The sequence below is a fragment of the Equus przewalskii genome, chromosome 5, assembly GCF_037783145.1.
Source record: "Equus przewalskii isolate Varuska chromosome 5, EquPr2, whole genome shotgun sequence".
Taxonomy (NCBI): Eukaryota; Metazoa; Chordata; class Mammalia; order Perissodactyla; family Equidae; genus Equus; species Equus przewalskii.
In genome coordinates this window covers 33,846,446-33,868,285 of record NC_091835.1, presented here as the reverse complement: position 1 = coordinate 33,868,285, position 21,840 = coordinate 33,846,446, and the positions used below count along the sequence as shown (strand labels likewise).

General features: G+C 49.5%; 1 protein-coding gene and 1 long non-coding RNA gene across 2 annotated transcripts; one reads left to right on the top strand and one right to left on the bottom strand.

The window, feature by feature from the left end:
- Nucleotides 1-2,171: 2,171 nt before the first annotated feature.
- Nucleotides 2,172-5,081, bottom strand: KCNA5 (potassium voltage-gated channel subfamily A member 5). The gene has a single exon (XM_008534982.2). The coding sequence runs from the start codon at nucleotides 4,755-4,757 to the stop codon at nucleotides 2,970-2,972; it is 1,788 nt and encodes a 595-aa protein (XP_008533204.2). The 5' UTR covers nucleotides 4,758-5,081; the 3' UTR covers nucleotides 2,172-2,969.
- An 8,865-nt stretch (nucleotides 5,082-13,946) lies between these two features.
- On the top strand, nucleotides 13,947-21,363 carry LOC139083506 (uncharacterized). Its single transcript, XR_011540285.1, has 5 exons — nucleotides 13,947-14,207; nucleotides 15,983-16,171; nucleotides 19,634-19,807; nucleotides 19,894-19,966; nucleotides 20,289-21,363. It is a non-coding gene; the product is annotated as an uncharacterized lncRNA (long non-coding RNA).
- Nucleotides 21,364-21,840: the final 477 nt, after the last annotated feature.

The window sequence follows — 21,840 nt, the reverse complement described above, 5'->3', positions numbered from 1 at the left end:
AGGAGCTGGGGCTCTGAAAGCATGGCAAAGATTTTTTTTCTAAACCTGTCATTGTTCAGGGTTCAGTGAGCATATGGGCAGGACAGGAAAAAAATAAGGAGTGAAGAAGTGGGGCCAGAGGCTCTGCAGGAGAGAAGCTGCGCTCACCCAAGTGTGCGACACAAAGCCCAGGCCTGCTCTGCATGCCGTGGCTGCCAAAGCTGCTGGATTATAAACCCAGGGATGGTTTCCTGCTGCAGGAGCCAAGAAGCAGCATCTGGATAAAAAGCTTGGCTGAGGCCACTTGATCTAATCTCCTCAGGAAGGTAAGGGCTGTGGAAAATCAATGACAGCAGAGAAGGGGAGGGAGGAGAGGACAGGAAGGGCCCCTCACCTCAGGTGGCCTGGGTAAGAGCCTTGACATTCATGTTCCCTTCCTGCTAAACACGTGCACAGGCAAACCATGAGGTCTAAGTGAGATGGTTGGGCCTGTTCCAGAACCACAGCAGCAGGTGCACTGAGAGGACAGAGAGATTGAAATATGTGCCCTTGGTGAGTGTCCCTCTCGGTGTGCCAGGACAGATACCATGTCACTGGTCCCCAGGATGGGAGGCTGCAGCAGGAGACCGGGGTACCTGACTCTGGGGGGTCCCTCTGGAACCATCTGGAACCATCTGGATCCCCTTTGTAAACCTGCTCTGTACACAAAATAGGGAGCCTCGCTCTCTAATTTCCTCTACTCTGTCCCTGAAGACTTGCATAAGCTTGCACCTATTTACCAGACATTTAAGATGCAATTTGTTCTATTTGGACCAACATCTGTTGGGTACATGGACACATCTAAGATCTGGCAGCTCTCTCTTTGCTGCTTAAGCCTAAAGAAGCTGGTCTTCAGGTCAAAGGTGGTGACTCCCCCTTTGTCATTAATCATGGTAGAGCTGAGGAGTGACCCAGGCCCCATCACTAGCTGTGTACCTAACTACACACGGCAGCTTTAAAGGCAAGGGAACTGGAGGTGAGACTGTGGAGCCGAGCTTCAGAAAGAGGCCCTGCTTTCAGGCAGATTGTAAATTATAAACAAATAAGGTGCCTCTGTTCTTCTTCCTCAGCTTCAGCATGTAATGAAAAACAACAGTGCCCGGCCTGCACAACCCTTCTGTTTCCTCCTCAGATCTGCTGTTAGCAGTTGCTCACTGGAAAGGACTCCAGGCAGTACAGACACTGGCTTTTACGATTCTGTTGGCATCTTATTTAAATCCACAATTCCCAGACATCAATTCAGTAGGTCCTCCCTCGCCCCCACGGAGACCGGGATGCACCCTCAGAACCAGCCATCAGCTCAGCATCGTCACAGAGGAGGTGCGATTGTGGACCACCAGCCCACCCTGGCAAGGATGTGGAACAACCAGTCTTTGGATTATTCAGCAGAAAGAGCGACAGCAGGAACCCCGAGCCCCATGCAGACAGCTAATCCCAGAGAGAAGCTGCAGCCAGTGTTACACCTGCTATGATGCCTGCCATAACCATCAATGAAGAGGGGACTAAAAGCTTCCTTCTGAGTTTAGGGATTATTCAGGGCAAGGCTATAATCTGTAGAAACTGGCCTGTAATGTGGACAAGCTCACCCTTCCTTTTGGTTTCTCGTGGCCTCTGTCCACCATAAAGGCAGCGCTTTCTGCTCAGCCACCGTTGGCAGGGAAAGTATAACAACAAAGCGCCATTCCCTCCCTCCAGGACTTTGCACTTTTGTGAAGAGCCTTCATGTCTGTGCGAATCAGGCTTGTTTCTCAGAGCTGTTGAGAGCCATGATATGTAGCACTTAAAACATGCCAGCAAAGGAGAGTCCAGAAATCCAGCCCCAGGAGACCGCAGCGGGCGTGGAGTGTGATCATCCTCTGCCTTTTAGTTGCATCCACACTCCGTGCTAACGGCTGGGTCTATGACCACGCCAGCAGACAGCGCCTTGCAGGGTATCCATGTCACAGACAGCCTGAGACAAACAGAATTCCCCCCGCCGTCTCTGAGGCACAGAGGGGCCCGGGAAAAACATGTTGATGAGCAATTCATTAGCTTTCTATACTTTCTATGCCAGTTAAGGTGGCATTTGCTCTCACTCCAAAACCAGAAATGGCAAATGACAGACTATTTTTAAAAATTTCCAAAAAATACAACAGCTGTAGAAAAACTAACACTTGCCTCAACCAAGTAACATTTTATTTCCTGGGATAAAAAAAAAAGAATGAATGATCAGAAGTCTCCCTCCAACATCATTAAAATGCTTTTCAAAGAATGTTACAAGAATTGTTTAAGGCGCACAGAAAAAGTCAGACTTGTCTTTCTTCCAGAATATTCCCTGCCCTAGACGCAAAGCACCGATACCACATCCCAGAAAAGAGAGAGGCTTGCAGACACAGGAACCAGAAAAGCCGTAACCAGGGTCTCTGGCTCTAATATAAGCATCATAGAAAAGCATCACAGTAACTCTCTCTTCCATAAATACAACATATGTCTTGAAAATATATCCAAAATATCTTCATCTGAAACTATAGTACAAAAATCCACTTACCGGCCATAAAAATAATATTCCCCCTATAATAAATATAATCATATGTAAAGCAAATTTGGAACACATTGGGGGGGATTACAAAATCTCTTGGGATCTGGGCTATTTAAAGTTATTTTTGTTTGGGTTATCCCCCTTTTGGGTATAGGAAACTGGCTACAAATACATCCATCTCACAGCGCTCACCATTTCAACAGCTCTGCGTCATGGAATGTGGTGCTTTTTAAAAATAGGCGACCCTTGGTGTCATGGCAAGAAGAGGAAAAATGGGGGGATCCAGAGAGGGAGAACGGGAGGGAAGGAGTAAAAGAGGGACAGATGTAGGTTACAGGGTGGCATTGAAATACTCTGTGGTATAAAGTAGATATGCAGGTTCAGGACGCCTCCATCGTCCCCCACCCCCGCTACCAGTCGCCTGGATTTCCCCTTACAGATCTGTTTCCCGGCTGCTGTCCAGGCAGAGGGCATACAGGGACCTCCGCAAGTCCACATTGCTCTTGGCCTTGAGGTTACACTTCTCTAGGGGGCAGCTGCCCCTTCGGGCTCCTTCCGCATTCTCCAGGGATCCCCTAGCCTTGCAGAGGGACCCCTTGCTCCAGCTGGCCTTCCGCTGGCCTCTGCTGTCCAGCCCTGCCCCCTGGCTCTGGCTGCCCTGCTCTTCCTTAAGGACTGCCTGCTCCTCATGGTCCGTCTCCCGGTGGTAGAAGTAGTTGAAGTTGGAGACAATAACTGGCACAGGTAGGGCGATGGTGAGGACACCAGCGATGGCACACAGCGAGCCGACGATCTTGCCCCCCACAGTGACAGGCCTCATGTCCCCATAGCCCACGGTAGTCATGGTGACTACTGCCCACCAGAAGGCATCCGGGATGCTGGAAAAGTGGGTCTCCTGGTTGTCAGCCTCTGCAAAGTAGACGGCACTGGAGAAGAGGATGACGCCGATGAAGAGGAAGAAGATGAGCAGGCCCAGCTCCCGCATGGAAGCCTGCAAGGTCTTGCCCAGGATCTGCAGCCCCTTGGAGTGGCGGGAGAGCTTGAAGATGCGGAACACCCGAACCAGGCGGATCACTCTGAGGATGGCCAGGGACATGGCCTGCTGCCCATTCTGGCCACCCCCTCCTCCGCCCCCTGGCTGTTGCTCTGCCAGCTCGGTGCCCAAGGTGATGAAGTAGGGGAAGATGGCCACCACATCGATGATATTCATGATGTTCCGAGAGAACTCTGCCTTGCTGGGGCAGGCGAAGAAGCGTACAAGCAGCTCGAAGGTGAACCAGACGACACACGTGGTCTCCACAATGAAGAAGGGGTCAGCCAAGGTCCTGGGCAGGAGAGGCGCCACCGTTGGGCCAGAGGGAGGCGCCATGGCCCCGCTGCCATTGGCCCCCCTGGCGGCCCCAGGAGGCTGGTGGGGCACCGGGGGATGGCGGAGCAGCTCGCGTTCATCCCTGAACTCAGGCAAGGTCTCCAAACAGAAGGTGATGATAGAGATGAGAATGACCAAGACCGAGACAATGGCAATGGCCCGCGCGGACCCCGAGCTTTCCGGGTATTCGAAGATAAGCCACACCTGGCGCTGGAACTCGTTGCGGGGCAGGGGCTTCTCCTCTTCTTTGATGAAGCCCTCGTCCTCCCGGAAGCGCTCCATGGCCTCGTCCCCGAGCTGATAGAAGCGGATCTCATCTGCGAACACGTCCAACGAGACGTTGACCGGCCTCCGCAGGCGGCCCCCCGACTGGTAGTAGTAGAGGATGCCGTCGAAGCTGGGCCGGTTGCGGTCGAAGAAGTACTCGTTCCTCAGGGGGTCGAAGTAGCGCAGGCGCTTGGCTGGGTCCCCCAGGAGGGTGTTGGGGAACTGCGCCAGGGTGCCCAGCTGTGTCTCGAAGCGCAGCCCGGAGATGTTTATGAGGACGCGTTGGTGGTGAAGGGACCCTGCGCCCGGCGCGTGGTCTTCCGCCATGCCCAGGGTGGGGTCGCCTTCTCCCTCCTCGTCCTCCGGAGGCTGTCTAGGCTGCGGCGGCTCCTGGGGCAGCGGTGGCAGAGGCCGCCCTCCCGGGTCCGCGCTCCTCTGCGTGCCGCGCCCCCTTGGCGCCGGCTCTTTGGGTCCATCGCTGAGCCCAGCCGTCGAGGGGCGCTGGAGCTCTCCCCCCCGAGCCTCACCTCCTCCTCTGACGGTCATGGCACTGCCGTTCTCCAAGGGCACCAGGGCAATCTCCATGGCCCAGGGACAGGGGGCATGCTGCGCCCCTGTCAACTGGCTCCCGCGCCCCCACTCCCGCCCCGGGGGACGCCTGGCGTCGGGCTCTGCTCTCGTCTTCGGCGGCCCTACCGGACGGCGGGCTGCGTTTGCTGGCGCGATCTCTTCGCTTGGTCCTGACGTCAAGAAGCCGCTGCCCTGCTCTCTGCCTCTTTCTCCTTTCTGGCAGCCCGTTACCAAGCAGCCAAAAGCCTCCTTCCAGCAGATGCAACCTTCAGCCGCCCCTCTCCGGCGGCGGGCGGCGCTTGGCCTCCACCCTGCGCGGCTTCCCCGCCCCCTCCCCTCCTCCCCCGCCCGCCTCCCCTCAGCGGGACGGTGGCCGCGGCCTTCTCCCCGGAGGGCGCAGCTGGGGCCGCGGGCAAGGGGAGGGAGGGGGGCTGAGAAGGGCGCAGCCAGGCGGAGGGAGGGAGGGAGGGAGAGAGGGAGGGGAGAGGATGGAGGAACAGGTTGTACCGCGAGCGCTGAAACTCCAAGGGCAACCAGATGAGAATAGCTCTGGATTTCGGTTCACCTGGGAACCTGCGGAACGGAGAGTGGACTCAAGGGAAATGAACTGCCTTGGGTTGGAGGGAAGAGGCTTTGAGCTAAGGTGGAATAGGAGAGACTGGAGACAACAGTCCTCTCTACACTTCCCCTTTGGAGGGATAAGGGTTCTCTCGTCTCTGGGAAGAATTACAATTCAAGACCCATAGCTCGGCCACGCCCCGTGACTTCCGTAATTCTTCCCCAAAACAGATAAAGATATATCTATTTCTGTCTCTGTATCTATCTCCAGACTACTGGAGCAGCGTCTCTCTTCCCATCTTCCTACAAATCCACCAAAAGGTAACGCCTGAAACCTTGCAGCAAGGCACTGCCCCTGCTTCCCAGTCCAGACATGGGTGGTCAGCCGGACAGGCCCAGTGAGACAGCCCCAGGCAGGCAGCTGCTCTGAAGATTCCACGCCTTGTCTCATGTCCCTGCTGACACCCAACCCTGCCTCCACAACTCCCTTTGCAGAAACCATTAACAGGGACGGAAGGAGAGAGAAAAGGATCCCAGGAGAGCTGTTCCTGCTTGGTGAAGCTCAGAGCTGGCAGCAGCAGCAGGTCTGTGCGGGGGGTGGGGGCTAGCCCTGGTTTATGAGAGGGAGCCAGGGAGGCTGTGGAATCCCCAGGGCTGGAGAATTCCCAGGGGCAGAATAAGAACCAACACTTGCTTCGCTCTTAGGATGTGCCAGGCCCATTCTCAGCACTTTACGAATATTGACTGGGGTGTTCCTACAGCAACCTATCCTCTAAGTTCCATTATTATCCCCATTTTATAGACGAGGAAAAGTGAGACACAGAGAGATGACTAACTTGCCCAAGGTCATATAGGTAGAAAGCAGTGAAGCAGGGATTCAAACCCCAGCAAGTAGGGCTTGGGCCCTGGGCCTCCCTGCGCTCTGCTCCTCTACGGAAATGTGTAGCCCCCTTTCCCGGTACAAGCACCCCCACCCACATGGGGCCTAGAGCTTTAGTTCCCTCCTGCAGGGGGCAGGACAATGGCTAAGATAACTGCTAAGCCCTTCTGGGTTAGGGAACCCAGCTACCTGCCCCTGCCCAGCCGCTGCAGGCTTTGAATGGGCATCTATCTATGGCCAAGGGAAATCTCTGTCGAGGCACGTCTGGAAGGTGCAGACACACCCTCCAGATGTTTGTTGGTTTCAAGTTACCATAAAGTCACTGTGTTTCTGAATGTCTATTTGTGTTCCTCTGTGTTGTTTGGGGTTTATAGATGTGGCTGTTACACTTCTTGTCTGTGAGTGTATCTACACAAAGGGGATGTTGTGGAAACTTGGTACCTGGTGCACAAGTGTGTGCTGGAGTAGCAGGGTCCCGATATACGAGCCTGCGTCACGGTTGGAGAAGTACAGTGCATTTGGCTTTTTAAATTGTCCCTGAGGATGGATGTGAATTTGGTATATGCAAATGTTTTCATCATTTGTGACTCTGTGGTTAGCTGCCCTTGCAGACATGCATGAGGGAGGAAGGGACATGAAAGTGAGAATCAGTCCATGGAGGCATCACTTGTTACCCTCAGGTCCTTGCACTCACCTCCCCAGACCTCTGACCTTTCTGCTCCATCTCCCCCAGGTTTTTATTCTTCTCCGGCTCTGAGGTTGCCAATCAGGATCAGGTCTGCCCCTGGGGAGCCTGGGGCTGACTGAGCTTATAGCGAGTGAGCTCAGAGACCTGTGGCCCCTGTGTCTTGTTTACTGACTCATGCGTCTTGTAAATACAGGGATGCCATGTTGGTTGACAGGGGCTCTCCCTGGGGCTCCTTAAGGGAAAGAATTCTCTGGCCCTTGTCTTCCAGGAGCTCTTGGGGGGCAACTCCCTGAAGAATAAGAGCACAGCAGAAACACTCGTGGAAAGGCACACAAGCCAGCCTCCTTTAATGTGGTATTTTCTTCCATCCGCTTTCCATACATTTACTAGTTTTTATAAGTTTCTTGCAAAATTACCTTCAGATGTCACATGTGGCAGCCATGGGGGTGTATTGCTGGGATCTTCCTTAAAGAAGGAATTTGCTTTTCAGCTTCGAGGAGTGCAGTTAACTAGGGGCCAGGCCCGTGGTTGAGTGGTTACGTGCTCCGCTTTGGCAGCCAGGGGTTTGCCGGTTCGCATCCTGGGCATGGACCTATGCATGGCTCATCAAGCCATGCTGTGGCAGCATCCCACATAGAACTAGAAGGATTTACAACTAGGATATACAACTATATACTGGGGCTTTGGGGAGAGAAGGAGAAAAAAGGAAGATTGGCAACAGATGTTAGCTTGGGGCCAACCTTCCTCAAAAAGAAAAAGAGTGCAGTTAGCTGACAGCCTCCAGCTGTTAGCATCTTCTGGCCCTGCCTCGCTTTCATGCAGAGGCCATGCTCTTCCTGGGGAGCCCTCTGCCAATAACTGAGCACAACAGGGTTACGAGGACCTGGCCATTTCTGCCCAATGCAGAACTCTGCTAATGTGCAGTCTGTGCTCTGGAGTTCCCCACTGGGTCGGCCAAGACTTTGTAAGAAATACATTGCAGTCGGAGACTCTCCCTACCCAGCCATCCTCCTCTCTTTCCTTTTACAGGTGTCAGATCAGCATCATGGTCTGAAGGCTTTCCTTGCTGAGCTCTACATGTTCTTTCATTGCCTCCCAATAAACTGTTGCACCCCTAACTCCATCCCAGTGTCTTCTTTGCAGAGCACGCTGCTGATACATCAGATAACTGAACCTGCTTTCTTCTCCAGCCATCTGATCCCAGAAGGTGAGCTCTCTTATAGCAATGTTGAACGTACACCATCACCTGAGGAGCTTGTTAAACCTGACCCAGGGGAACCTAGACTGCATTGCAAACAAGCTCCCCAGTGATTCTGAAGCTTCTGTCCAAAGATCACGCTTTGAGTTGCAATCTTCTCTCAGACACACCCCAAATGATGTTTTGAAGGAATTATTGGCAACATCTAGATTATGTCGCCCAGAATGAGATATACAGAGGAGAACAAACGGGAGGTCTTTTCTTAATTCACAGGACGGGTCCTAGCAGACCACAGGAGGTCTTGTACGGTGTGCAGAACCACGGAGGAAAGAATATTATTAGAAGTAATACATTGAAGGGAAGGACGGCTGGGCTTGAAGAGAAAGGACAAGGAGAAGAGGAGGAGGATAAAGAATCTTAAATACATCTTTATTAATCTGCTCAAAATTTTTATCGAGTATCTACTGTGTGCAAGGCATTGTTCCAAGTTCAGGATTATATTGATGATCAAGATAGACATAATTCCTAACCTCTGTGGAGTTACATCCTGGGGAAGGCAAAAGACGCTGAGCATCTAATTTTATATTGGTTGTTTAATTACAATATTAAGGGGTACCGTCTAGAATATAGGGTGCTCTGAGAATAGTGGGGAGCCTGACCCCATCTAGGACCAGGAAAGCTCTCCTGAGGTGATGATGGAGAAAACAGACTATTCCAGGTGGAAGGAAACATCTGTGCCAAGGCCGAGGGAGGGAGGGATGGGGTGGTTCGAGGAACTGAAAGAAAGTTAACAGGGTTGACACAGAGGACTGGGGAAGAGTTGTCTGAGATCAGACTAGAGAGGTGGGGGAAAGCCAGATCACGGAGAGCTTTTGAGGTCGTGTTTCATGATCCCCCAGAAAGATGTAATAACACCTCCTTTCTTCCACCCTCGGATACTTTGCTTGTGTCTCTGTAAAGCGAATGTGCCAATATGCCTCTATTTTAGCTCTCCATTACTTGTTTTAGCCTCTTCTCCCCTCCATCCCCACTAGAATATATCTTTATCTCTCCTTGTGTATGTATGTGTATCTATCTGTCTGTCTGACTGTCTGTCTATCTATCCCATCTATGAATCGTATCTATCACAGCATTTATCTATCTATAGATGATAGGTAGGAAGGTAGGTAGGTAGATGGATAGATAGATAGGTAAAATAGAGAAGTGGAGATATCTTGAGATCAAGGACCACACTTTACTCACCTCTGATTTGCCTTACAACACCAAACATGGCACCATGTCCATGTTATGAACTGCAATAAATATGTATTGAATGCACTTGGACAAAGGGAAGGAAATTCCACTGTGGAACAGGGACGGAGGGCAAACTGAGGGATAGGAACTGAACTGGGGTTAGCTAAATACTTGAAGCAGGTGTGGAGATGGAACCTGACCAGAAAACGTTAAGACTCGTTTGGATGGTCCAGCAGGGGAAGCGGTCAATAAACTCTGCGTTGGCCCTTTGTCCAGGTTACGTGCATCACCTGTCACTACAGAGCTGCTCAACTTTGTGGATGAAAACAACTTTGTGGGTAAAAACAATTTAACATGTTGGACTGTGCAATTTAATTCCTAAATGGAGGTGGTGTTTGAGACCTAAAGTTACCGTAGCTCTGTTTATTATAAAGAAATAAACCAAAACCACGTGGAGAGCTGCTGAATTTTCATCTAGGTCAAGGAAAAAGCTTCTGCCATTGGACAAAATTTAAAGGGACTGGGGGGGCAAAAATTAAATTCTGTTCTAATTATACCACTAGTCTTTCTCGTCAAATATCAGTTTGCTCCTTCACCCTGGAGGGGATTATGGACATGGGAACCTAGTCAGGAATGTGACAAGAGGGTCCCAGCCATAGCCTAGGCTGACACACTGTGCAAACCAGGACAGGTACTAACCCGTCAGTCCAGGCTCCGGGCTCAGGCTATCTGCTCCTTCCTTCCGAGGGACAGAAAGGCTCTGCTGAGGGGCCCACGTCTCTGAAGCACCTCAGCAACTCTGGCAGGGTTCCACCAGGCAAACCCAGGCATGGCTGAGAGATTTTGGAAGAGATCTTGGGGAGATCTTGGCTCTTCTCAAGGAAGAGAGGAGTGCTCCGAGCTGTTTTCCCAGGCCCTTTGCTATCTCTCTGGTCAACCAATTATTTTAAATTATCCCCATCACCCTGAATCTCCTTTCCATTAACATAGGAAATCGAATAAAACCACCGTTGTCTCTTTTCCAGGAGGAAAGCTGTCACCCCCAGACTGGGGAGGACTTGTTTTCTCCAGCCTCCCCATAACTCCCTGGTCACATCTATCGGGACACACGGAGGTGTTGGCAGTGGAGGGAGAGTCTCAGGGCTTCTTAGGCGGGACCGGAGATGGCTGAAGAGATGGTGGCATAGCTAGAATAAACCAAAATACTTTTTTTGGGAAAAAAAATTTTTTAGAGGAAAACTTGCTTAATAGGTCCTTGATAAGCTGGGTCTTCCTGTTGAATGTTACAAAGAGTATAATTCTCTGGTACATTACCATGAAAGAATATATTGCACAGAGTATCAGGCACTAATTGGTAATAGAGTATCAATCAGCGCGAGGTCCAAGCTGTCTCTCAGCTAATCTTCTCTCCCAGATGCATTCCCCTTTAGGTCTGGAGTAGAAAACATTTTAATGAGGGGAGCAGCTGTCCTCCCTTCCCGCCCCTTCCCTTCTCACTTGCCCCTCAATCCAACACCTTGGGAAGGAAGCCCTGGAAATGACCTTCCTTTCCTGTTTGATAGAAGCAGCAAAGGTGGAGTGAAGCAAAACACACACAAAACAAATGTGCGTGTGTTGGTGGGGCGTGGCAGAGGGCGAGTTTATTTACTGTGCTGAGAGACGGAAGCAGGAGAAGAGGCTGAGGGTTAGAGGCGAGGGAGAGATGAGGTTTAAATTGACCCGATCCTGAGAGAGACTCAGGCCAACTGTTATGATGTCCTGCTTAGAGGGATTAAGATGAGAGGCCGTTCACAAATCAAGGCTCACATCTGGAGCTTGGCTTTTTCTCTCCCTCCCTCCCTCCTTCCCTAGACATAATCCGGGAATAAGTTCATTAATGAGTCCAGTGCATTTTCAGAGCCCAAACATAGAAAGGAAAGTGACCTAGATATACAGGGGCCAGGAGGCTCCAGGGACGGCTAGCTCCGGGGAGAGATGGTTCCTGGCCCTCCTCCCACTCCCTCCTCCACTGACAAGCTGGTGGCTTACAGGGGCATCAGCACTATGTTCCTCAGTTTCTCTTTTTTTCATGTCCATCTTTTCCTCCCTCAACACATCTCACTGTATATTCACTCACATAACATGAAATCCTTCAAACTCGAATCGTGAATCAATAGCTTCATTTGGGTTAGAGTTAGAGATATTTGACTTGCATTTTACTTTCTCAATGACAATTGCAACCTTTACTTCCTAACTCTCTGCTTAGGCATCCAGATCAAGGAAGGCAGTAGCTGAGTATCTTATATGCAATTGCTTTTCTAGCTAGATTATTGCCCACATTGCATAAAGATATATTTATGAATTTAGGTTATATATCAAGATATTTGAAAAAGGTACTTTATTTTAAAAAGAATGAGCAAATGTAAGACAGTTTTATTATTCTGTAAGGATCATCTCTTCTAAGTCTGGAAAAAACATGTGGTCACTACGAAATTTATGCAGGCTAGACGGCACCCATTTTTCTCAATGTCCCTATCAAAACAAATCCTCTTTATTCTGATTTGACAAAAAATGGTTTAGTTATAGAACAGGATTAGGGTTCAGCCGCAGTTTCAATGGGACTGGACCTGGAGGTGGAGCTGAGATGGGATGGCTTGCAATGGCTTGCTACTCAAAGTGCGGTCCATGGACCAGCAGTGTCAAGATCATGTGGAAGCTGATTAGAAATGTAATTTCCCAAGCCCCTCGCCATACCTACTGAATCAGAGTATCTGGAGATGAAGCCCAAGAATCTGCATTTTTCCAAGATCTCCAGGTGATTCTGCTGCCACCAAAGTTTGAAAACCACTGTCATAGAGGGCCTGTCCTACTTAGTCGTCTGGTCCTTTTATTGGATGTTGTGGTGCCTGTGGAATTCCGGGCTGGGAAGTAAATTCTCCCAAATAAGAGCTTGGACTCTGGACTGAGGTAGATCTGGGCAGAATGCCAGAAGCACCCCTTACTCATTGTGACACTTAGCCTCTCTCAGCCTCCACTTCTTCTTCTGTCAAATAAAGACACCCATGGCATCTATCTCCTGTAGTTGTTCTAGGTACTAAATGTCTGGAAAACCATAGAGCTCAATAAATGCTAGTTAGTATTGTTATGCTAGCTAGCCTGTCTCATCTGACAGCTGACAAATGCATGCACAGGCCCTAAATCATCTGTATTAGTTGGCTGTGGTGACCAGTGGGGTCACTGTATTCGTGGCTTTTCTCTTTGTTGACCCCATGAGGTAGTCATGGGCTCCCAATTTGGTGGAAAGTGAAACTGGATGCCTGGGCATTAGCCTCAGCATTGCAGATGCCCTAAGTGGTGGGTGTGGGGGAAGCAACCCCAGCATCTGGCCTCTGGCCTTCCTGTTAATGTTAGTTACCTATTGCTGCTCTAACAAACTACCCAGTCTTACTGGCTTAAAACAACGCAAATTTATTATCTTACAATTCTGAAGGTTGAAAGTCCAAAATGGGTCTCTCTGAGCTAAAATCAAGGGATCAGCAGGGCTGCTTCCTTCTGGAGCCTCTGGGGGAGAATTATTCCCCTGCCTGGTCCAGCTCCCAGAGGCCACCTGCATTCCTCAGCTTATGGCCCTTTCCTTCATCATCGAAGCCAGCAATCCTATGACTCCCGCCTGTGCTTCCTTTGCCACATCTCCTCTGACTCTTCTCTCTCCCTCTTCCATCTTTTAAGGACCCTTGTGATTACTCTGGTTTCACCCATTTAATCCAAGGTACTTTTCCTCTTCTGTGGTCCTTAATTTCATCACATCTGCGAAGTCCCATCTGCCATGTAAGGTCCAAATTTCCAGGGATGGGGACCTGGACATCTTTGAGGGACCATTATTCTGCCTGCCACACTGTTCCTGCCCCTCCCAGACACACAGGGAGACTCCTAGGATGGGACTTTGAGAGCTGAAAGGAATCTAAGTGGTTAGCTGGTCAAATCTTTTGATTTTACGGCCAACAAACATTTGGAGGTTTGCCTGAGAGAAGGAGCAGAGGCTGAGCATCCCAAGACCCTGGTTTCCAGCCCAGATCTGCAGAGTCCAGGCTCAGTGCTTTCACCAGCAGACAGCTCTCTGCAGCAGGGGAAAAGCCCACAAGTGGCCGAAAGTAGCGAGTCACAATTTTTCAGACCCAGACTTGCTGGAAGATGGAGCGCAACTCTAAGACTGAGTCATCCATGAGCATCTCCCTCTCTCTGTGGAGGAAGAGAGGCTTTTCTCACATTAGCTTCTTCCCCAAGAGCTGTCTCTCTGCTCCTGAAATCCCCGTGCATGGAGAAAATATCTGAGAATTGAAAGCTCTTATTCGCTCTCTTATTCGCTGCCACGTCTTGTGAAGCGAGAGGCAGCATGACTTCTCACACACAGCAATCATTTATTTCTCTGGTAAACACAGTAATCCAGGGAAGGGCAATTATCTCAGCAGAATTACCAACCTTGCAGCATGACGTTATCGACTGTTTGAAATTACACGGTATTCATTTGTTGCTATTGTAATGTCTGTCGTCTTCTATTTCCCCTTCCCCAGCCCAATGCCGAAACTCCCACACTCCGATCCTCTTCTTTTCTTTTTATTAATCTTGGGAGATAACTTCCTTATTTTTAGCAGGCTGACACCACTAGGAGGACTATGATAGTGAGGATCATAATAAGGACTTGCACACTTTCAGCTGGGGCTCAGTCACCACCCATTGGAGTTTTCAACTAAGCCTCGGAGCCTTTGTCTCTGCCAGCAAAGAAATGGCTGGCAAACGCCCCCACGGCTCCTGAGCTGCCTGGCTACTCTCAGCTCCCCAGTGTGATTCTGCTAGACTGGATGATACTGAAAACCCGTCACCAGTCGTGCAGGCTGCTCTCCTAGAGCTCAGGAACAAGCTGAAGTCACAGTGAGTGTGTGTGAGTGTGCATGAGTGAGTGTGTGTGTTGGCTGAGGTGGGGGAAGGACACAGCTGCTAACACTGTCTCTAAGCATGTGATAAGCATCTAATGTAATAAGCATGACATTGGGAGGCAGTAAACCAAGACTGTGGGTCCTACTCTTCTCCTCTGACTATTAGCTACATGGCCTGGGCAAGTCCTTTAGCCTCTCTAAGTCTTGTTTTAGCTTTTGATCTGTAAAGTGGGAAAGAAAACATCGATTTCGTGGGTTATAATGGGGTTCACATAAAACAGCAAGCTGCGTTTCAGCTGGCGTCTACTGTGCAAGCATGACAGTTATTCCTTGAGCTCTTGGTGTGTGCTCCCCCTTGAACTATGCTTTTTATATACATATGGCATTGGATCCTCAATAACCCTAAGAGCCAGCTGCTATTATTAATTCCGGTTTATCGACGTGGAAACCGAGAGTTAATGCAGTGAGGCAAACCGTCAAAGGTTTATTGAGAAGTCGATTGTGCCAAACTAGGGCAGCTCCTCTGAACAGGTGAGGGGCACGGGGAGGTCTTCCACCGGGTTCGAGTCCTAACTTTCGATACACTACCCGCCCTGCCCTTAGTCACTTCTGTTGGGGGGAAGCCAGTGACGAAGGTGTGAATGACTGATAGCCCCAAAGTATTCCCAGGTCACGCCTGTTAGCACACAAGAATCTCTAAAATGTGGCTATCTGGCATCTTGCCAAAATGAAGCAACTCCACGAGGCACAGATTTTCGACCTGGCCTGGCCGGACTTCCCAGGTTGGGGCCAGCAGTCTGACTGCTTACTCAGAGGAGACAGCACCCCCTGTCGGCTCCTCCCTCTCCCTGCACCAGCCAAAACCATGCAGGCCGGCTGAGGTTGGAGGGAGGCAGGGTGGAGAGGAAAGTTAGGACCACCAAGACCAGAAATGTGGTTTTCAGCCTCAAAAGACGCAGGCTTCTTGGAGGCCATTAGCACTTAGCAAACAGTGGAAATAAAGAAGGGCCTGTTGTTGGAAACAGAGCTGATGGCTACTGGGAGCTACAGCGGGCCTGTGCCAGCTGTCACCTTATGATGGATATTTTTAAAGACTTGGGCTCATCCAGGACCTTTCTTTCGGGGAGCTCTGAGCCCTTGACCCCGTCATCCTCTCAGCACTCACAGGAAATAGTTAGGAGATAGGTTAGGCTGAGAAGTCCAAATCTATAAAGGAAGCGGGTCCTCTTGCATGGTAATAGATGTGGAACCCGGCTCTGCAAAACTTACTGGCTGTGTGAGCTTGGGCCAGTGACTTAACTCCTCTGTGCCTTAGTTTCCTTATCTGTAAAATGAGAGCAATAATAATAATGGTGCTTAACCTCATGGGGTTTTTATAAGATTAAATGAGTTAATATTTGTAAGCTGCTCAGAGCAGTGTCTGGCACACAGCAGGCATTATGTAAGTGTTTATTAATAAATGAAATGTTAAAGATGCCCTGCATTCCCGGTGAGGCACAGTCAAAGCCAGGAAGAGGGCCCAGCACATTCCTCTTTAGAAAGACTATAATTAGAGCCAACCAAAGGATGCAGGAATTTCCTGCAAATTAGGGAACTGGAGTGGCCAGGCAGTGAGGCAGTGTGGGAAAATCACAGGCTTTGGAATTAGACAAATCCGAATCTAAATCCTACTCCACCACTTACTCTCTGTGTTACCTTGAGCGAGGCACTGAACCTCTCTGAGCCTCATTCTCTTATTTGCAAAATGGGGATGATGATATCTACTTGCAGGGCCGTCACTTGGACTGATGAACTGTGGAAACAAGTGGGATCCAGCATGCACTCAATCAAGGTGGCTCCATCGTCATTATGGCCATCCACAACGTCACCATCATCAGTTTGCTGTGTAGGAAGAGACAGTCGCCTTTCAGGCAGTGATTCTAAGCATGAAGAGTCTGGGGAAGCACATCGACGTGAAAGGTGGGTGGTGAATATTAAGGTTGAAAAGTATATTCAATGAAATAATGTCAATTGATATTTCAAAAATGAAAAATAACACTCTTGTTTTCACACTACAGACCAAATAGAGTGAGAGCCAACACATCTCTCTGGAGAAAATGGCCCCCGGGGGAACTGCCAGGTTGGAGAGTGAGGGTTGGGGAGGAAACGGGGAGGTTTTATTTCTCACAACACGTCCTGTGCCCCTCCAGCCGATACTTAAAAAGACCAGAAGCTCGTACACGTGGTGGGGATAAATTTTCGAAAAGTTCACTGACAGTGAGCTGATACGCGCAAAATGTTAATTTCTTAAAGATTTCTGATGACTGGATTTGCTTCTTCATATTGAGGCTCCATTCTGACTGATGCAGAAAATTGATCACATCAATTCCAGGTAAACCAGTCAAATTCAGCAATCTCGACATGCTCCCCTAGAAGTGCCAAAATGTCATTTTAGGTTGACAGCCAAGCCCTTTCAGGGTATTTCTCCCCTCCCCTTTCCTTCTTCCTGGGGTTGATGTTCAACTGGCCAGGGCGGGGGGCGGTGCTTACACACCTATAGCTGAAGCACCAGTAAGAAGTGGGCATCCTTCTATCTTGATCTCATTAGCCTGCTCTAGAATAATTATTTCTCTTCTAGTTCTCGGCCGTGCCACCTCCCCCTGGAAATCCATTGAGATAAAACCGCATCCTCATCCAGTCCTGGGGATGGTCACCCATGTCACCGCTGACGTGTTCCCCTCCTTTTAGCTCTGAGACTCCTTCCGGCTTTATCAGGGCTCTCACTCCTTCTCCTTCTTAAATTTCTGTTTCTAGTAGTAGGGGTGGGGCCTGAGAACTTTTAGTTGTTTTTATGCTAAACTATACTAAAAATTATTTGTTGTTTTTCTGAAATTCAAGGGTAGCTGGGCATTCTGCATTTTATCTGGCAACCCGACCTCCTGGGCTAGTGCAAAGCCACTGGGAACTCAGGGCACTGTCTCCACCCTCCCTCCCCACCGTAGGCAGGCCATACCACCATCCGACCTGAGTCTGCTGCATTGTGCAAGCACAGGAGACTTCTCTGTGCAGAAATAAACGAAGCCCGACCAAATGGAAACAAGCAAAGGCTATCTATTCAGAGCTTGCTATGATGGGGGGGTCAGCCATCATCACTTGCATTTTGGCAGATACAGAGAGAGGTGGGAAAGCTTGATAGTGGAAAAAGGAAAGGCTTCAGGTGTGCCCTGATTGGAGGCTGTTGGCGTGGGGGGGCCAGAGGTGGGCTTACTAGAAGCAGGGCATCCTATGTGACTGGCTAGGAGCTCATGGTTAGCTTTCTCTGGTTGGTCTTAAGTTGGAAGCAGGGACAAAAGTTAGGGAAGCTGTCAGTCATTCAGTCCTGGTGTTGGGGCCCGATTGTTACAGGGGTTACTGTTTGGCTTCCTGGACTGATTGCTAGAGATGGTGGTCTTACTTCCTGCAAGTCTGACTTGTAGATAGCACACTGACTTCCTGGGCTGAGTACTATAGAGGATGGGTTGGTTTCCTGGCCTGGCTCTGCAGAGTGTGGGTCAGAGTTGTATTTATATACGTGGTCTGGCCATTGTCCATTTGTACATCCGGCATCTCATCTACAAGACTTGTCTTTCCCTGGACCTCACCAAGGCCTCTCCTCTCTCAGATCTCCAGACTGAATGAGGGGAGCCTGGCACAGGGTCACACACTTGCATCTAACTCTGTCACGTAATCTACAACTATTCTCTCTTTCTTTTGTTTTATTGAGTGGAGGGGCTAAGGGAGAGGAGGAAAAGGAAAGAAAGAAAGGAAGGAAGGAAGGAAGGTAGAAAGAAAGAAAGAGAGAGAGGGAGGGAGGGAGGAAGGAAGGAAGGAAGGAAGGAAGGAAGAAAGAAAGAAAGAAAGAAAGAAAGAAAGAAAGACATCCCTGCTTGGGGGCTGGCCCAGTGGTGCAGCAGGTAACTTCACACGTTCCACTTTCGGTGGCCCGGGGTTCACCAGTTCAGATCCCAGGTGCGGACACGGCACTGCTTGGCACACCGTGCTGTGGCAGGCGTCCCACATATAAAGTAGAGGAAGATGGGCACGGATGTTAGCTCAGGGCCAGTCTTCCTCAGCAAAAAGAGGAGGATTAGCGGCAGATGTTAGCTCAGGGCTAATCTTCCTCAACAACAACAAAAAAATCCTTGCTTCGTCACATATATGTTTTCTAATTTTTCCTTAGATGTGAATTGAGACTTTTCACTTTAAAAGCCAAGAATTTCAGTTCTCTGCTCTCAGATTTCTTCGTTGATGATCTTAAAGCAATGAATGTCCTCTTATGTAGGTGCCCTAATGAGGGAAGGTAACCCTGACCTGGATCTGCGTCTTCAGAACAGCCCCAAGGTTGTCCGGGTCGGGCAGCAAACCTGGCCCCTGGGAGTCCACAGCCCTCTGCTGGAGGCCACTCTGGGTTCTCCCAGGAGCCTCTCGCTCTGCAATAGCTGCTCCCTCCACCTCCTCTGCTTGTTCATTCCCACACAGGGTACAGCTACCGCCTCAAGACTTCTCTTCATTTGTAATTCGGGGTTTTCTATGAGTTTGTGGAGCTGGTAGACACTGCAAGGAGCTCCCATCAGCCAGGGTCCCATCAGAGAAGCAGAGCCACTAGGAGGTATGTGTGATAAGGAATTAGTCACTGGAACTTGACCCTCCACAAATGTGGGAGCTGGTGAGACAGTCTCTGTAAGGCTGGTGCCTCCTGTCTGATGCTGGAGTTCATGTCCCCAGGGCAGACAGCCAGGAAGAGAAGATAGAGGTAAAGTGGGAGAGAGCAAGGACAACCAGCGACCCACAGGACAGTTGTCACTGCCTCCAGCCTTGGAGATGGGCTTGTTCTGCAGGAGAAGCTGGCACTTCTGTCATGGCACTAAGCACACACCTGGCCCCAGAATCAGAGAAGCCGAAGGGCCTAGGGCAAGGTGGAACGCTTGCAGGCTGGTGTGCAGCCCTCGCAAGGACCCGAGTTGGCAGATAAGTGACAGCATGTGAGCTACAAGAGCACATGGCCCAAGCTTCTGAGAGAAAAGTTAATATGACTGCTGCTTCTCTCCTGTCCTTCAAATCTTGTGCAAAATGGTCTGTTGTTCCCCTCTCTAAGCCAAAACATACAGGGAGGCGACTTCTGGGAAAATAAGTCAGCCTTGCCAACTTGACTCGTTACAAAAACGCCACAGCAAGTGTTTGAAACCCTAGATGAGCCCCTTAGGTGAATTCATTTTCGCAAGCCACAAGGTTCGCAAACTCAAATATAAAAACATAAATTTTTATAACTAAATGTTTCTTCTGTTTTACGCCACATTGCATCCCTGCAAGGGGTCCTGGAAGACATCAGCCATACCGTGTACCAGGTACTATTCAGACACGCTGAGGGGTTCAGTTCAAGTGTGACGGTGATTTGTTTTTTAGGGAACGAGCAGGAAGTGCATTTCTCCATGGGGCCTGGGAGTCAGTGCTGACGCCCAGCCTGAAACGCACAGTCGCTTGCAGTTGTGGTGGAGGAGGAAGCCATGGATGCCATCAATGACGTGTGGCCAGGTCTGGAAACGAGGCATCAGAGAAGCAGAAGGACGGGGACGTGAGGTGATAAGGAATTAGTCACAGGGATCTGACCCTCCGCAGCTGTGGGAGCTGGTGAGACAGTCTCTTAATAAACTTGTTGTCTTCAGATCTGATGCTGGAGTGCCGAGAGCCACACCTGTGTCTCCCGTTTCTGCTCCTAGAGAATCTGAAGGCTGACAGGTACCATTTTCCCTTCTTTCTTTTCAAAGGAGGCTGTTTTTAACATTTTTTTCCCCTGTGTCTCTTTCTTCTTCCCCTCTTTTCATCCTGACCCCATTTGACGTTTTGTAAGCTGTGAGCTAAGTGGTAAACTCAGTCACCACAGAGGCGCTTTATACATGAAGGTCGGGAGAAGGAAGGAGTCACAGGGCAGTATGGAGAGTGGCGTAGAGAAGCCTGATAGCGCTGGTTCCATTAGGATAAGCTACAAGCTAGGATTCAGGAATCTGGGATGTCTAACCCACCCTAATGATGGGAGTAAATTCCTTTCCTCCTGACGCAGCCCTGGAGGATGCTGATCCCTGGATAGGAGTCAAGAAGGCGAGGTGCCAAGTGCGGCTCCATCACTAGACTGATTCGGGCATGTCTCTTTTCATCTATGGAAGGCATTTTCTTCACTTCTCAAGGAAAAGTTTGTAGATACTATGGTCCTTTCAAACTCGATGGGACTGGAGTTCGAGCATCGCTATCATTCACAACTATCAACTGACTGTGGTTATAGACATGAATACTATCACCAAGCCTCCCCCTTAGATTCTCACTCCCAGAAACCCTTCCTAGGAACCCAAAATGAGTCCAAGATCTGGGCAAAAGTTGGTTCTTAGATGTGGATACTTTTTTAAGTGTGTAACATTTCTCCGTTTTTAAGAAGGTTTCAGACTTGCGTCTGGGTGCCACACTAGCAAGTTCTGGGAGCCCACTGCAAGCCGAGGAATGGAGTCAACAGCAAGACTGGATTCTCGTGGATGTGGTGCAGCCCCATTTTCACATTTGACACTGAGATTAAGTCTTTCTTCAAAATCCTCTCTCACTGCCACACTGGGACGAGACTGGCGTCCTTCCTGACTTTCCCTGGAGCAGTGGGAATGGCTAAAGGTCTGGCCTTCTGAGCATTTACATGGCTCCTCCAGTACAAATCAAGTCTGGTTTGGGTCGAATTCCTCACATTGAGCTCAGCGCCTAGAAGGCAGCCAGTCCTCAATATTTGTATGTTGAACGACCGACAGGTCAACAGTGGGGTCAGTGTGCCATCCGTGTCATAATGCAGATCTGATGAGCAGATCAAATAAAGGCTTTAATAATTCTCGGAAAAAAGAACAACCTAGGTACCCTGAATTCATCACAGTAGAATAACACATTTTTTATGATTAAAAAACAAATAAGCATTGCAGAAAACAGGAAAATGCAAAGAAATTGAAAACATTCATAATCTCACCATTTAGAAATGATTACTGTTAACATTTTTGTGCTTAGGTTTTGTGTGTAATTCTCTGCAAAATTGGGATTCTCCTATGCTTTTATTTTATATTGCATTGTTAAATTAAGTATTTTTAAAAGAACGGTTTTTAATGATCACATATTATTATTCCAGCTGTGTGAGAGTAGAATTTTTAGAGCTGAATGCACCTCCTATCCTGAATTCTATGCATAAAAAAGGCACCAAAAGGTGGTGAGAACTGCTCCACACACACCCCACCCCACGACCCCCATCCAGGCAGCAGAGGGCAAAGACAGCCTCTGAACTCAGTTGTTGCTCCTGAGAATTCAGGGCCGCCTCCCCAGTGAGTGCTGTCCAGCATGCGCCTCCAGCTTGGTAACGGCTGCGTATGGTCTGTTTTAAAGGAATCCTCCCTTATTTTAGTCACAAGTCCTTGTCCTCCTACCCCTCTAAAATGCAGATCCTTGAGGTCAAGGTCCCTTATTTCTTTGCTAGCCTGTTCCTTCCCCTTCCCACCACACAGCCCTGCCGCAGCACCTTGCTGGCTTGCTGAAGCTCGCGGGGTCCCTAAGATCCTAGATCCTGATTGCGAGGGTTTGAATTTCAAATGCGCTAA

What these genes read in the sequence shown, in the direction of transcription:
- KCNA5 (XM_008534982.2), bottom strand. Translation starts at nt 4,757, where the DNA reads ATGGAGATTGCCCTGGTGCCCTTGGAGAACGGCAGTGCCATGACCGTC.